At 38.3% G+C, this 15,573-nt stretch overlaps 1 protein-coding gene across 8 annotated transcripts in view; it reads right to left on the bottom strand.

Annotated features, from left to right (window-relative positions):
* The window catches only part of NCOA2 (nuclear receptor coactivator 2), a 273,200-nt gene that overhangs the window by 51,380 nt on the left and 206,247 nt on the right, over positions 1 to 15,573 (bottom strand). For all 8 annotated transcript variants that reach the window (XM_059723987.1, XM_019498601.2, XM_019498602.2 and 5 more), the window contains 6 exons: positions 13,465 to 13,642; positions 11,471 to 11,656; positions 10,190 to 10,288; positions 9,954 to 10,094; positions 6,154 to 6,298; positions 2,709 to 3,978 (listed from right to left, as the gene is read on the bottom strand). In XM_059723987.1, the coding sequence (XP_059579970.1) occupies positions 2,709 to 3,978; positions 6,154 to 6,298; positions 9,954 to 10,094; positions 10,190 to 10,288; positions 11,471 to 11,656; positions 13,465 to 13,642 (2,019 nt within the window). The remainder of the gene's footprint in view (positions 1 to 2,708; positions 3,979 to 6,153; positions 6,299 to 9,953; positions 10,095 to 10,189; positions 10,289 to 11,470; positions 11,657 to 13,464; positions 13,643 to 15,573) is intronic.

Raw genomic sequence — 15,573 nt, 5'->3', positions numbered from 1 at the left:
TGGTGATCACTGTGTAGGGTTAATCAGTTTGCTGTATCAAATTGGTTCCTGCTGTTGGAATTGTTAAAGTGAGGCGTTGTTATTATGATGATTTTTAATGAGGTTTTACTGTATTTACAATAGTTTACTGCTGTCAGCATAGTTTTGTACTTCTGCACATCTATGTTTTCCAGCCTAATAAAGTATTACATTTTCATTTAGAATCTGATTGCTTCCACCCTATTATGTTTAATGCCTTGCAGACATTAACTGCATAGAGAACTATATTAACATCCAGGCCTGAAGATTAATCACTTAAGAAATTAGTATAATTTGGCTCAGTTTCCCTTCTGAAGGGTAGGAAGGATTGGAAAATTATAGTTATGCCTAAGTAATGGTAGCATCTGTCAAGACTTATCAAAGTAAGGGAAATAAAGGAGGCTTAGAAAACAGTTGGGTGATGTGTGCTTCTAACTGTGTCATGGTACATTTCTGTAACCATGTTTGGCCTCTGTATTCCTGACACTTACCTTTGCCCCTACAATCTCTTATTGGTTAGAAACTGACGAAACTGCAGTTAAAAATCCCCAATGTAGCGATAATATGACTATGCTGTCTATCCCCTGAGCTGCCTCACAATCTGAAAAAAGTAGTATAGACTTCCCCACAAAAGCAAATACATAAATAAAGAAGCTCAACCCCAAAGAGCAAATTAGAAGCTGCAATGTAAAGTAGAAGGGCACAGTTCTGAAAAAGCCATGCACATACTTTCTTAAATGATCATGAATTATGGGTGAGAATGCAGGCACAGGACACTACCTAGGGATTAATAACCAGCCGGGAGAGTTGATGGCATGGGGTAAACTATGTAACCCCCGCTAATCATTCATTCCCCAGGAAATGCCCTGTGCCAGAACTGTTATTGAAATAACCCTTTTAAAAATAAATAAATAAAAATATTAAAGTGATTTACTTTCTTGTGCAGTTCCATTACTGAGAGAGAACACTAAAAACAGAAAGATGCACAATGGCTGGGGTACTGTGTTCACTCTGGAGTACTGTGTTCAGTTTTAGGCCCCCCACTACAGAAAGGATGTGGACAAATTGGAGACAGTCCAGCAGAGGGCAACAAAAATGGTGAGGGCTGAGGGACATGACTTATGAGGAAAGACTGAGGGAACTGGGCTTATCCAGTCCAAAGAAAAGACTGAGGCGGGATTTAAATAGCAGCCTTCAACTACCTGACGGGGGCTTCGAAAGAGGATGGAGCTAGACCGTTCTCAGTGGTGGAAGTTGACTGAACAAGGAGCAATGGCCTCAAGTTGCAGCTAGGGAAGTTAGGTTAGACATTAGAAAGAATCTTGTTACTAGGAGGGTAGTAAATCACTGGAACAGGTTACCCAGAGAGGTGGTGGAAGCTCCATCCTTGGAGGTTTTCAAAACTTGGCTAGACAAAGCTTTGGCTGGGATGATCTAGTTGGGGATGGTCCTGCTTTGAGCAGGAGGTTGGACTAGGTGACCTCCTGAAGTCCCTTCCAAACCTAACTTTCTATGATTCTATGACATGGCTTCCCCCATAGAGGTCATTTCTAGAAAGCAAATCCTACTCAAAAACCCAAGGTACACTTCCTTTCCATAGAGACCCTAATCATTTATCACTTGGTTATTTTTACTGAGTAACATCCAGAAACCTGGCACAAGATTTGATTTTCTTTGAGTAACTAGTATGGTGGCTAATGGCAAAATGTGATGAGTACAATATACCCAGACTTCAGCAAGGCTTCTGACAGTCCAACATGGCACTATCATACATCAAATTAAATAATATGGGGTTGATAGAATTCTGTCATGTGGATCCATACCTAGCTGAATAACTACTAGCCAAGAGTAACTAGAATTTATTGATCATACCCCAACTTAGTGCATTTCTGTTACTGATGAGTGAGTAGGGAGCTTACTGTGTGCAAAGGTAACTTGTAAAGTCAATAGTTTTGCACTATCTTGTGTACATATTTTGTATGAACAATTGTGCTTCAAACATCTATTTACAGTCAAGTCCCCATATATCTTGGAGGGCTGTTTGGAGAATCCTGTCTGTGGGTTGTTTGTTTTATTACGAGCCACTCTGAGCCTTTTGGATATGGTGGGATATAAATCTAATACATAAATAAATAACTAAATACAGTAAGACATGGACCCACACAATATAAAACAACTTGTATTTGAATTTTAGAGTTACTTGAATTTAAAAACTAAAAATAAAGGGAATGCTCTTTTGTTTTGGTGTAAAACTGCAGGTAATATTCAATACAAGCAACAACAACGCTAATTCTTTATCAGCTTTGCAGACAGCACTTGGCCTTGGAAAGAAGCTCATTCAAGATATGAGTGCTATGGCAGTCAACAGGTAAGCATCTACCAACATTTGCAAGATGCCACAGTTTCCCCTATTCTAAGCATACTTAGGTACCAGTGGTTGGCAAACACTGACTTTTTACTGGTGACCTCCAGAATTCACTTTGACATCCTGTCACTCCTGGGATAAGGCTGTCAATCATGCAATTAATCTGCTCTTCCTAGAAAAGTGACATTCACAACTAACACATTTAGGTAGATTTAGAGCCACGGTTATATCTTAAAAATAAACAATTACATATTAGCCACCCACAGTCAGGAAGTGTTAGCTGCATTAGAATATCTGGAATTATACAGAATCAGAGGTTTCTTACCTGTTCGTTGGGCTCAAAGTTTATCTCCTCCTTTTCTGTCTTCATAGCTATTAATTTTGTGCTACCAGAAGTGTCCGTCTTACTATCCAAACGCTCCAGTTTTGGGGTTATTTCTGGTAAGCCAATATCTTTAGTATCATCTTTATCTAGCAAGTAGCGAAGTAGTGCATTCTCTTTCTTCTTAGGACTCACCGGTTCCTGTTTAACAGTCACCTCTGAACCAGGAGCTGTGCTATTCGACTCCTGATTCAGTTCTTTGCCTGTGGCCTCTGCTGTAAGCTTGGCCAAATCTACAGGAGAACTACTATCCTGCAAAAGTCTGTGCAAAATTTTATGCTTCTCCTTGAGCGAGGTTCCATGTGCTGAACCAGAACCAGATAAAACTCCTGTGGAGTCTTTGTTAACATCTCCAATGGGATTGGACAAGGGTGAAGGCTCCATCTGATCAGATTTGGTGGTCAGCAATTGTAAGAGCTTTGTCTGGCTTTTTCCATCATGCAGTCTGTTCTGTCCATCAGGTCTCTCACTGCTGACAACTTGGGACATGTTGTTATCATTACTGTCTTTCTGTTCTCCTGAATGGCAGGTACTTTCTGTTTGTCCAGTTGTACCTTCTGATTGCTCCCCATAAAGTCCAAAGCAGTCTTTAGAGTCCAGGCTTCCCATTTTGCTTAGCTGAGGAGGATTCATATTAACCGGGGAATTTTGTAAGTTACCCATTTTTAGGTCAGGTGAAGCCAACGATGACCCTAGAGAAACTCCATGGCCCTCACTGAGGGCTTGAAGTGCATTTAGAGAACTGTTGGTATAACTATGGCTATTTCCTGTGCTGCTGCAAACTCCCACAGGTGAATGCAAGCTTCCTGCAGGGGAAAATTGACTGGGTGGGATTCGAGGACTTCCTGCCACTCCAGGACTCACACGATGCCTTGGGGAAAGCATAGAGTTTGGCTGTCCTGGGTTCATGCCAGGGCTGCTTTGTGAGGGACTATTAATTTTTAGTGCATAGTTACTACCCTGAGGAGTGGATGCTTGTATGCTTGACACATGGTTCATTCCCCCTGAACCACCAAACCTGCCTGCTGGCATGCCCATTTGTTCCTTTGGGCCATTTATGGCAAAATTTATATTGCTACTGATGGTCATATCCTGACCTGGATTCCCACTGCACATAGCCTGATGGGCAGGGCTGCTGGAACTAATTGGGTTCGTTGTCTTTCCCACTGCTTGTCCAGGCAAATCCTGATTCATTCCACAGACATTCTGCTCTCTGTATTATGAGAGGGGGAAAACACATGCATTAGCTAAGAAAGAAAACTTTTATACTACATTTTCATTAAAAGTAAAACTCCTTTAAAAATAGGAAAACAAATATAACTGAAAAAACAGATAATGGGTTTGATAAAAGCTATCTGCAGCTGCCTGCATGGCTATATGTGCACAGTTCTGCATCAGCAACAATAGTATATTGTTCAGGAACTCATTAGTATAACTCTGGCTACAAAGAAGAAATGTACTTATCTTAAATGACAGAAGCTAGATAAAGGTAACAAGTACAATTACAGTATCTCTCTTTGTGAATATATTTTTTCTACATTGCAGGATGAATTACCTTGCATATAAGAGGGAGGTTTCATCTTCTTAGACAAATGACCCAAATAAATACATATTTTACAGGACAGCTGTAGCCAGATGCTTTGCCAAAGTCTGAAGTTCTGTGAAAAAGCCCTTCCACTAGCCTGGAGCATCTTTGGTATCTGCCTTTTAGGCCCACAATAAAAAGCAATTTTAAGATGTCAGGAAATGATGAGTCAAATTTATATAGTGTAAGAAGAGCTGCCAAAGAATTTTAAAACTGCTCCAAAAGTATAGAAGCCAAAAAAACCCACTGGAAACAAGTTCAGAATGAGACTAGTGTGTCACCAATCTGGTTCCGGTCACACTTTTTGAAAATTAATGTGCAAACTGTAGCTCATATATCAGAGACAAGGTTTGGAAAAGGGAGAGAGGGGGAGAAAGGAAGGAGAAAGTTGTTTAAGGCACATCTATGAACTTTCTGCTTTTTTTCTCTTTAGAATTTGGCTAAAATTCTTTGAATATGCAGGGAGGTTATTCTTCTATTGTAAAAGTTACACTTGTTTGTTTGCTTGAATCCAACATTTTCCCAAGCTCTCAGAGGAACACTGAAATACTTAGGACCCAGTCAAATTACATAGGCCAAAAATTTAGGTTTTGAGAAAAAGATAATAAAACCTGGGTTCTCTTCACTGAGTATTTAATTAAAAAAATAAAAATAAAAAAATCATTAATTTTTTAAGCATTTATGATTTGTATTTAGACATTCACTTTCAGTGCTTGCATAGTAAAAAAAATTGCAGTCAAATATTAAAATTTAGCAGTGTCGGTGTAAGTAAACCATAAATAAAAATAACAGATCACAAACAAAAGTAAAATTGCCTATTCCATTTTTGTTAGCCAAGATGGGCAAAATGCAGAAAATGAATGAGTAGTAAAGACTCTACTGTTCTCGTAGTACAAGTGTTCTGTAGCTAGAGTCAGGACATCTGCTTTATTAAAATGTATAATCTTTAACATGACAATACTTTAATTTACAACTCTGGCAGATGCTCATGAAATACCAGATGTATTCACAAATCTAAACAAAACAAGTTTCAAACTGTTAAATAGCAGCTTTCAGTTAGGTGAATACAATATCCAAATCTGTAACTGCTCTACATTTTTTCAGCTTTAATTAATTTACAACTGTTTTTTTCCCCTCCTCAAGAAAGCAATAACATAGCTGCAAACTGAAATAACATTATAATTGTAGCACTGTACTAAAAAGCAATTCTAAATTAAAATTTGGCACAAAGAAGCCATTTATGCATTAAACTAATTCAAATTTTAGTTGTCAAATGCTGGGGTGTGGGATTATTTACATTTGAATCCAATATTTTGCTACATAAAAAACAAAACAAAACTGGAAGGTGTTAGCCTTTCTTTCTTAGGAAGCACTCTGAAATTATGATGCTACACACTAACATGTTTTGAAACAGTTTACAGCTGCGAAAGCACTATGAACACCAAATATGATCAGGACACGTAACTGTCCTGCAAAGTAATAGTTTATCTAAAGCATGGCTCTAGCAGCTACACTTAAGCTTTGACATAACTTTTTTGTGGAAGACTAGTGATCCATTCTGAACTACGGGAATTTTCAGGTTTTAAGACATGACGATTATCTTGATTCTTAGTATTTTCCTGTTAAACCAGTTAACTCCAAAACTATATTACTCAGAAGCTTACTTACAGCTGTTAGCTATAGGCCAAATGAAAAGTCTATCAGTCAATATAATGTACATGAAACACTGACTATTCTTGCCATGTCTCTCCCTACACTCAGGGAAATAGGGGGAAAAAAAACTGTGAAACTAACAAAGATTACCTGTGAAGCATATGCAAGGATATTACAAGCTGAGGTTCATTAGTCTGAGAACGGATGAGCCTGCTCTTTGTTTGGGCAGCAACTATAGTGCCATCAGACAAGGAAAATCGATAGACAGGACTGAATGCTAGTCCCTGCCTCAGCACTGCAAACAAACAACAAAATTAAGGAGAAATTAGTGAGGCAGACATAAAACACCAATATCCTAAAATTCATTAGATTTGGTTGTTTATATATCTTTTGTATATCCTAGGAGTTGATGATTTTAATCATCATCACAAAAATATGGCATATTAAAAGACTACAGATGTTCTGTGGATCTGAATACTGACAATACTTACAATACGAAGCATATAAAATAAAGGAATTTAATATTATGAATGGAGCTCATGTGCTTATGAATGAACAGGGCTAATAAAATCATTAGCATGTGATGTATTTTGGAGCAAATCAACACTGGCCGACTTGGATCAACTTGTGATCTGGGGACCCTAATGGACTTCAGTGAAGGAGAGGCTAGGAAGTCCATGATGGCCTAACTTCTTTTACTCAGCAGATATGTAATATTTTTCTTCCAATATCTGTCTAATGCCTCTTGCCGGTATTGTAAGTTTTTCTCCATATTTACCACCTACTATGTGTATAGAACCAGGAACAGACATTACAGTTTTACTGGTATAAGCGACTAGAAACCAGTATATACCTGTAACAGAACAGAACCCTGGTGCACAGAACTGCTCTATACCCATAACAGAACTGAAAAGTTTGGCATACAGACTGGTTTAAAAATGGCAGAACCCATCTAAGATTTGTCCCCTGACCAAAGAGCGAATGCACGTTCTGTTTACTACTGATCTAAACTACGCCACTTATAGAAAACCATGGAAATTAGATCGATTCCACCTTGGGCTTTTTGAATGTCTGTAGCTAGCCTAGATGTTCAGTGCAAGTGTCTAGCACTTGCATGTGTCCTACTCTCCTAAGTTCCTCATGATTTGCTTACATACTTTTCAAAATCAAAACCCCTAAGCATTTATGCTGTTTGTTTACTTTTTTGTGTGTGTTGTGAAACTGGACTCGAATGCTCATCAATACAGAAAAAAAAAAAGCATGAGAATGTTTCTATATTAGGTACTGTAGAACGTTTAAGAAAAACTGCAGTCAGGCTTTGGAACTAAATTCCTGAGTATCCCTTTAATTTTTTAACTACTTTTTGTATACATTTTCTAAAGAGCGTCAAAGAGTATCTTCCTATCCCTGGACTGGTTTTCATGTCTTCTATAAGTTTTTTAATTTTCCCTGACATAATGAAACAAATGGCACTGAAACAGTATTCCAAGTGTAGCTTTATTAATCCTTTGTATAGTGCTACAACAACCTCTTCAGACTGATAACACTTATGTGACTCATTTCCTTTCCTACCCTCACACTGTTATATATAACATAATACAAGGTTTTAAAGCAGGGGTGGGTAAAATACGACCCGTGGGCTGGATCCGGCCTGCCAGGCCATTCTATCCGGCCAGCAGGGCCCCTAAAAAATTTAGAAAATTAATATTTATTTGCTCCTGGCTGCCTGTGAAAGACAACAGGAGACAAGGGCAGTAGATCCCAGGGGGGCCAGCAGCAGGACGCAGCAGCCCAGCCCGTACACTGGTACCCTGGTGGTGTGTGTGTGTGTGTATGTAAGTCTCACATGCACACCCCACCATACACATGTACCCACACCCTCCCCTCACACTGCCACACACACACACACACACACACACACACACACACACACACAGACTCCCACACCCCCTCATACACCCCAGCCACCCTCTCTCCACACACAGCTCTCCACAAACCCCATACCCACTCACACCACATGCTCCCTCACCTCACACTCCCCACATCTATCCACCTCCTACAGACACACTCGCATCCTTCCCCAGACCCCACATACCCACCCCCCCACAGCCCCATACCCACTCCCCAATATACAAGTAAGACTTCACTTTAAGCTATTATATACAATCACCTCTGTGTACACTACAGAAACACATGTAAACAAGGACAAAAATATATTTTGAAATCAAATTAATGAATGTTGTAGACGCTCGCTTTTTAGAATATAATTTGGCATTTTTATGGTTCTGAGATGGCAAAACCCCTTGCTGAAAGGAGTACTTCCAGGGGGTAAGGGAATGGGCTTCTGGTAGCAAAGGTCAGGGGACGGGATTTCCAGTCACAGGATGGCGACCAGGGGGTGGGGCACCTGTCAGGGGGCGGGGCTACCTATGCAGCCGTTGACAGCTTGCCAGAACTTGGTAAGCGGCCCTCCAGCCAAAGTAATTGCCTGCCCCTATTTTAAAGCATTTTTTAGGCAATGAGAAAATTGGACACACAAGTTAAACAACCAGAGTTTTTGTAGAGTAAAAATATACAGGTGTAAGAACAAAGCAATAAAAACCTAGATCTACAAAACACCACAAAGCAGAATTTGACTTTAACATATGCCCTTGTTTCAAGATACTCTTTGGGCAGCAGAAGGTCCATAGTACTAGCCTTAGCATATATCACATCAAGAAGTTTAAGCACTCCATGCCAATAAGATAGAAGTGAAATCTCTACTTAGATTATTTTCTTAACTATTCTTTAAACTAACAAGAAACTTTTTGTATTCCTCTTCAGGAAATGCTTTTTTTCCCATCGCAGCCAATACAAAGAAAGTCCATTTTAACCACACCTGCCATACTTTGCATTTGGCATCAAGATCAGTTTGCAAGGCTTGCAACTAAGATGCTGGATATACAGCTCTTTTTTTTGAGCATGGCCAGAAATTATACCTGGGCAGGATTGACTTTAGATGTCCCTTCTTTTGCTTCAGTATGCAAATCACAGCAAAAACCTTAAAGCAGTCGACATGGGGGTTTCCTTTTGTAAAGTTCAAAGGAAGTGGGAGTTGGTACATGCTTGGTAGCATCTTACTCCTTGCAGGAGAATCTCCTTGCGAAGGAGACACTTCAGACATTCATTTTAACCTAAATCTTGGCTACAAATTTTACTGGAAATTGTGTGTCAACAGGAATACTTGTGGAATAAAGAACTACTAACACAAGTAACCTGATTCTGACCTGTGATTAGAATCTGCATAGATGGTACGTAGGAGAAAAAGTACCCCAAGCCCTAGCCTCTGCCATGAATTCCATTAAGAGCCTTTCCGCTGCACTACACTATCCTTCATCCTCCCTTCCTTATTGTCTACATTCTTGACTTTGTGGATATTCTAATGTTATTTTCCACTAGCTGATGGTCTACCCTCACTGCCGCACAGCTTTCACTAGACATCAGTGCTGAAGCTTCAGTAAATCACAGTGAACCTTTTTTGTGGTGAACCAAGACTGCAAGAGTAATTTTTTTTGTACAGAAGTGAAATAAACATCTTTAATTGTTTCAGTGAACTGGACCATGCTGTAGTAAAAGTTTTCTGTAAGCAAGAAGGCCGTAGCCCACCTTCTCACTAACAAGATCACAAAGATTTGAAGATATAAAAGCAGGTGACTGATAAGCATGCCACAAGGCACCCACTTAATTTATCATAGAGCAGCAACAAGCATGGTAAGAATGAGAAAAAGGAAAGTGATGCACAATCCAGCTAGAGAAAAGTATACTGTTCACTGGGGATATTGGCTTTAGATAGAGGGGTCTTCAATAGCCCATGCTTAGCCCATGTGGACATGATGTAAACAGAGCATGACCAATGGATAAAGTAACAAAGAGTTCAAAGATTAGAAAATATTAAAAATAGAAAATCAAACCTTCTTGGTGATGCCTCTTGGCAAATGATATCTCTCCCTCATGCTGTGCATGGAATCTTTGAATGCACCTTCTCACCAAATCCTCCCAGCCAGGCTTCATGGCTGCTCTCATGGTGCTAGTGTCCAGTGATGTTATCTTACCTGCGTTAAATAAAAGCAACATTACAGTTATTTTCTCTTTTTTAAAACCCCCTGGAAAACAGCAAATTGAGAGAGAAGTTTTGTTTTCATGATACCTTGTAGGTCTTGGCGAGTAGTAAAATTCTCTGATGAGGGAAGTGGCCTTTCCTTCATTGGGACTCTTCTTGCCACACAAATCAAGCATGACTGCAAATCTTAAATGAAACAGTATTATGTCAGAAACTTTGGAAGTAGGGAAGCTGAGCAGGGAAAGATGTTTTTAAGGAACAAAATAGAATAGTTAGGTTTTGCATGCAGTTGCATGACTGAGGGAGGCTGACCAGGGCAGGAACCACAAGTAATACCTTTGTGGGGCGAGGTCAGAAATAGCCATACCACTGCAGCCAGCACTGCCCCATGATTCACGGATGCCCCAGGTGCAGTTGCCATGCTACACCTTTCAACTCTGCTTGCATTGCATTTTGGATTCAGTTAGTACTCATGAATGCAGAGATGGATAGCACTGACAGGACTCACACTGGTCTTCAATTAAACTAAAAGTCCAGGGGGAGGGATATTTTTTTTTGTCTAGAAAATCTCTGGGAGGATTCTGTTGTATTACCTTATACCAGCCCCATATCGGGGTATTTATGGACATTTTATTAATTCTTTCATCTAAAAGACAGAAGACCATGGTCCATAACAGGTGGCACATGCAAATAAATTGTTGCATTTATTTGCATATTTTTCCATGTTTATGCATATAGCTGCAGCTCAACAGCTTTTCAGATAATTAATAGAAAACAACATATTGCATGTGTAAAGAGCACAATTCTCACATTTTAATTTCTGAACCGCATTCCTTCAAAATGTATCTGAAGTACTTGTCCTTCTTGAGGAGGAAATTTCATAGTAAATGCTTTTGGAGTGATCTGAGAGCTTAAGCTGCATATGAGAAAATTTAACTAGTGAAGAAGTAAGTGGCAAAGGAAATGGTAAACCACAACAGTTTTCATGTTCTGATAACTTAGAAGTTGCCACATGGAATTCTGTTACCACTGGGCCACATTTTTCTTATAGTTATGCTGGCATAAATCCAGAGTGAGCAGACTGACATATGAAGTCACTCCTAATTTATACCAATGTACCTGAATAAGTTGTGTGAAGGCCGGTGTGCCACCCACACATGCACAAATTAAGAGAAAAAAAAACCTCACACAGCTTAATGAAAGAAGAAAAACCCACAAATGAAAGAGGGTAAAATTCTCTCCACTGCTCTGAAACTACTGTATCTTGATTTCATTACAACTCAGCTCACAATTATTTGGATTGGTACTGGAACAAGAAAATTAGAACACCATAGAAGTGAGCAAGTCTAGTAGGTATTCTCACTTTACCTTCACCGTCCTCCTTGATGGACTTTGGTTGAGAAACAGCAAAGCACTGCATAGTTTCATATTTTTGATGTGCTTCCTGGTTATCATGGCCTTCTTCAGAATCAGTTGAAGGTTTTACCAGCATCCGACAATTAAAGGTATGGCTGTTGCGCCTAGGAGCTTCACCAGACCAAGGTCCCCCATTCACTGAGTAAAGCAAAAAATACAATGTAAGGTTATTCTCAGAGGTGTTCATTCCAAGCATAATTTAAACCTAAAATTAATTATGGTACTTTATTTATAATGTCATTTAGTATGTAGTACAATTTTGATATAAGAACATGAGCTGGCTTGTGGAAAGTAATTTAAAAAAAAAATTCTCATAATTTAAACTGAATGACAATCTCTAGTTCAGCTGCCTTGTCTTTTACTTGATTAGGCAGCTTGATTAGAATAGCAATATAGCAGTACAGAGTCTTAATTACCAAACAAAGTGATAGAGCATAATAATCGATCCTCTCACTGACACTTCTCCCAATTCCAACTAGAGGAGCTGGAATAGAGGACACATTTACCCTGGTAAAAACAGTCTTTATACCAATGGGGGGAGGGGGGGAAGGCAGGGTAGGAGTTTACACATAGTGCAGATCCCAACTCTGGCAACTTACTAGAATCTGATGTGGAGTTACCCCAGGACAAAACAGATTTGAAAATATTTCAGATGCATATGTGCCCACAGTTATCCTGGAACCGTTCAAAGAAAACTGGCTATTCCCATCATTCCTGCCACCTAGTGGTAAGTCACCTACTCTGCAGCAGCTACGCCAAGGTAACTGGTCATCTGTCCCTTCTGCGTTGCAGCCATGTACAAAACCAATGTAAATCAAATTAAGTTAATTTATCATATTTCCAGGTCTTCTATGCTAAGGCCTGGAAAAAAGAATGTGCAGTATGGCAATGTTAGCCCGTTTAAGTCTGGAAACAGTTGGCTATTATAATAGAAAGAAATAATATTGAAAATATTATTCACTAAGAGCTTGGACAGATTAGGGACATGATTAGAGAAAAAGTTAACCTGAAGAAAAGAGAAATGTAAGACAGCAAGCCAAAATAAAACAAATATCTTAAGCTACAACACAAGACTACAGGAAGAGGATAATAAAACTAAAACCCTGTCCAGAGTACTTAAGGCATGTAAAACCAAAGGAAACAAAAGCCTAGGATGCATAAATATAGATAAAGGGTATAAATCAGAGCAAATTATTGTAACACTGCATAAAGAACTAATGAGGCCATAATAAAATAGTGTGTATAATCCTGCTCAACCCTTTATAATGGGTAATAAATACATGGAGAAGGCAAAGAAAAGGCAGACATGAACAATGCAGTAACTTGTATTTCTTAGCCATTCGAAAATGTAACATTTTTTCTTCTTCTGTAACAGGTTTGTTCAAAAAATTAAAAAAACGTTAGAAGAAATAAAGTATGAATATAACAGAGGTGCAACTAATACAATTGCTTTATTTTTGTTTAAAAGAATGGGATAAACACTTGGGAGAAAGAAATTTCATTTCATTATTTATTTTTTATTTTATTTATTTATTTATTTATTTATTTTTACACATGATAGTTTCTCCTATGGAAAAAAGTCCTCTCTCCTTCTATATTATGTATAATTTCTTACAATATCCAGACTAGATGTGGGAGGAAGGAGAACTCACAGGGAATATAAAGATTCACTCTAAAGAGCTTGTAATAATGTCAATCACATGTGCCAGTTGCAATGAGCAACTTTGAACAAAAGCTAAACCAAAATGAAGAGACAAAAGGAGGATGTATTTCAGAAACAATCAATTATCACATAGCCATTAGATATACTGACAGTAAATACAGTGCATATGACAAAGATTTAAGTAATGGGGTGACATCAGCTGAAGTAATTAAAACATTAACTTAAGAAACCAAAGCTATATGCAAATAAGCAATGGTATTTTTTTTGAGGGAACTGAATGTACCTAAAGATTTTGGCAGCAGATTTCTGACAAATTCATTGTGGTCCCCTACATGCAGGATGCTGTACACACTTGTGTTCATCAGCTCTTCTTGGTTGTACCTTAGGTACTGTGTCACATTCTCAGAAACAAACACAACATTGCCTTCCAGGTTCACTACAAAGAAGAACCCATCTAGGGCCTAGAATAAAAAGAGAAAAGCCATAATCAGATTAATAAAACACACATAGAAAACAATACTCTTCTTTGAAGGACAGATGTCTTTGCTGTTCCTGCCACCCCCCATCCCCCAAGCCCTTGTCTTGATAATAAAATCTGAAAAGAATAAGAAATTTTATATAGAGGATCAAATCCTATTCAAAGTATAATCCAATTGTTAGAGATGTAGATTTCATGTTAATAGTAGGCTAGTATGAAGTCAGCACTTGGTCAGAAGCAAAAAGCATCTTAAAGTCTATAGTGCACTGAATTTCTCTCTCTATAATTTGTGACAGCTGAATTATAGGACTTTTTAAAAACCGTCTGCTATCCACCTTTTGAAACACATGCCAAATATTGTGTTTTGTTTCTCCCCATCAGGAAAAAAATGAAATGCATCTCCACAGGGCATTCCCATAAAATAAAATCATAGTGTTGTTTCCCAGCAGTATTTGGTTTTAAGATGCAAACATAATACTGCATAAGTGCCTAGGAATAACTCAAAGACTCTCTGTTTAATTTTATAACATATACAGATCAGGGATACAGATTTAAAATTGAAAGCATCACAGCTACTGGGTCCAAGCATTTGATTATCAGGTCATGGACCTTTTCCCACTTTGCCTGATTTATTAACCTTTTCAGAATAGTATATGAAAATCATCAAAAAACTAGTTAGCTTGCATTTTGATTTGGAAGTGCAAATGGACAATGTTATGCCTATAGTAAAGAAAAAAGCACTGTTGATAGAACATAATGGTTACCCATGATTTTTTCAGGAATCCAGACTAATTATCTACCTGACCAAACCATACTCCAAACTAGTTCTTAGGAGAGTTGTTATATCAAATACTATATATTAAACCCATGGGTGCTTTCTTCACCTGGTTCAGCCCCATGGGCTTCCTAATATGCACATTTAGTCCACTTAGACTGTAGAAACACATTAAACTACTGCATACCATTGAGCTGCTAGCTGATCCATAATACATCTATATAATCCAATACTGAATCTTAAAGGACATTAAAGGAAAAAATATTTTATTGAGACCATAAAACATTTCAAATATATGTTTGAGATTGCACAGAGACAGCTTAAAATATAAAAAAACTGGAAAACAGAAATAAGGAGGGTAAAAGAAAGCACAGCATAACAGCTGAGCTCTCAAATTCATCATTAGCAATTTTTAAATTATAAAAATATATGTACACATTTATACATATATAAACATAAATTGCCTGTTTCAGCACTGAAATACTTCAGATCCACTTTTGTTTTGTCAACTCTCACAATTTACGCCTCACCTTAAAAAAAAAAAAGAAATATTTCTGTTGCTTTTTTTCTGTTTCTTTATGGTTTTTTGGCTGTTTGTGAATGTTTGCCTCCATTTTATTTACTTCTGTAGAATTTGACCACTTAATTTATAAGCTATATCTATGACAAGTTTTAATTTATTCAGACTCAAATCCTAACAGCAAATCATTTGTTAACATCATTGGTGTAGAAGAATGTCTTCATGCACTTATGTCCATGCTACGTAAGGGAGATTTTTCAAATGTCAGGTAGGTGTCTCAAGTTGATTGGTGCTTTAACGACTTTTCTACAATTTTCTCTGCTATATCTTCCACAACCAAAAGCTTCCTATTGTAGTTGCTTTCTTGGCGAAGGACTGCTAGAGGCAACTTCCTCAGAGTTTTTGGAGTTGACCAAGGGATGCGTTAGAGGCTGGTAGGAGTGTAGGAACTGAGCGTGTCCTATTTGCAGCACCCCAATCTCCTACTGTTCTGAAGCAAAAGGCACGTTCAGCTGCCCTTTACAGCAACCAGTAAGCTGTCAAGCCAGCTTATGCATCAAGCCATTTAAAATTTACTGAGGCTTCCACTTTGGTACTACTCATTTCTTATTGTTTCCCC

This window comes from Alligator mississippiensis, chromosome 3 (genome assembly GCF_030867095.1).
Source record: "Alligator mississippiensis isolate rAllMis1 chromosome 3, rAllMis1, whole genome shotgun sequence".
Classification (NCBI taxonomy): domain Eukaryota; kingdom Metazoa; phylum Chordata; order Crocodylia; family Alligatoridae; genus Alligator; species Alligator mississippiensis.
The sequence above is the reverse complement of the archived record's forward strand: the minus strand, read 5'-3'. Positions and strand labels throughout refer to the sequence as shown.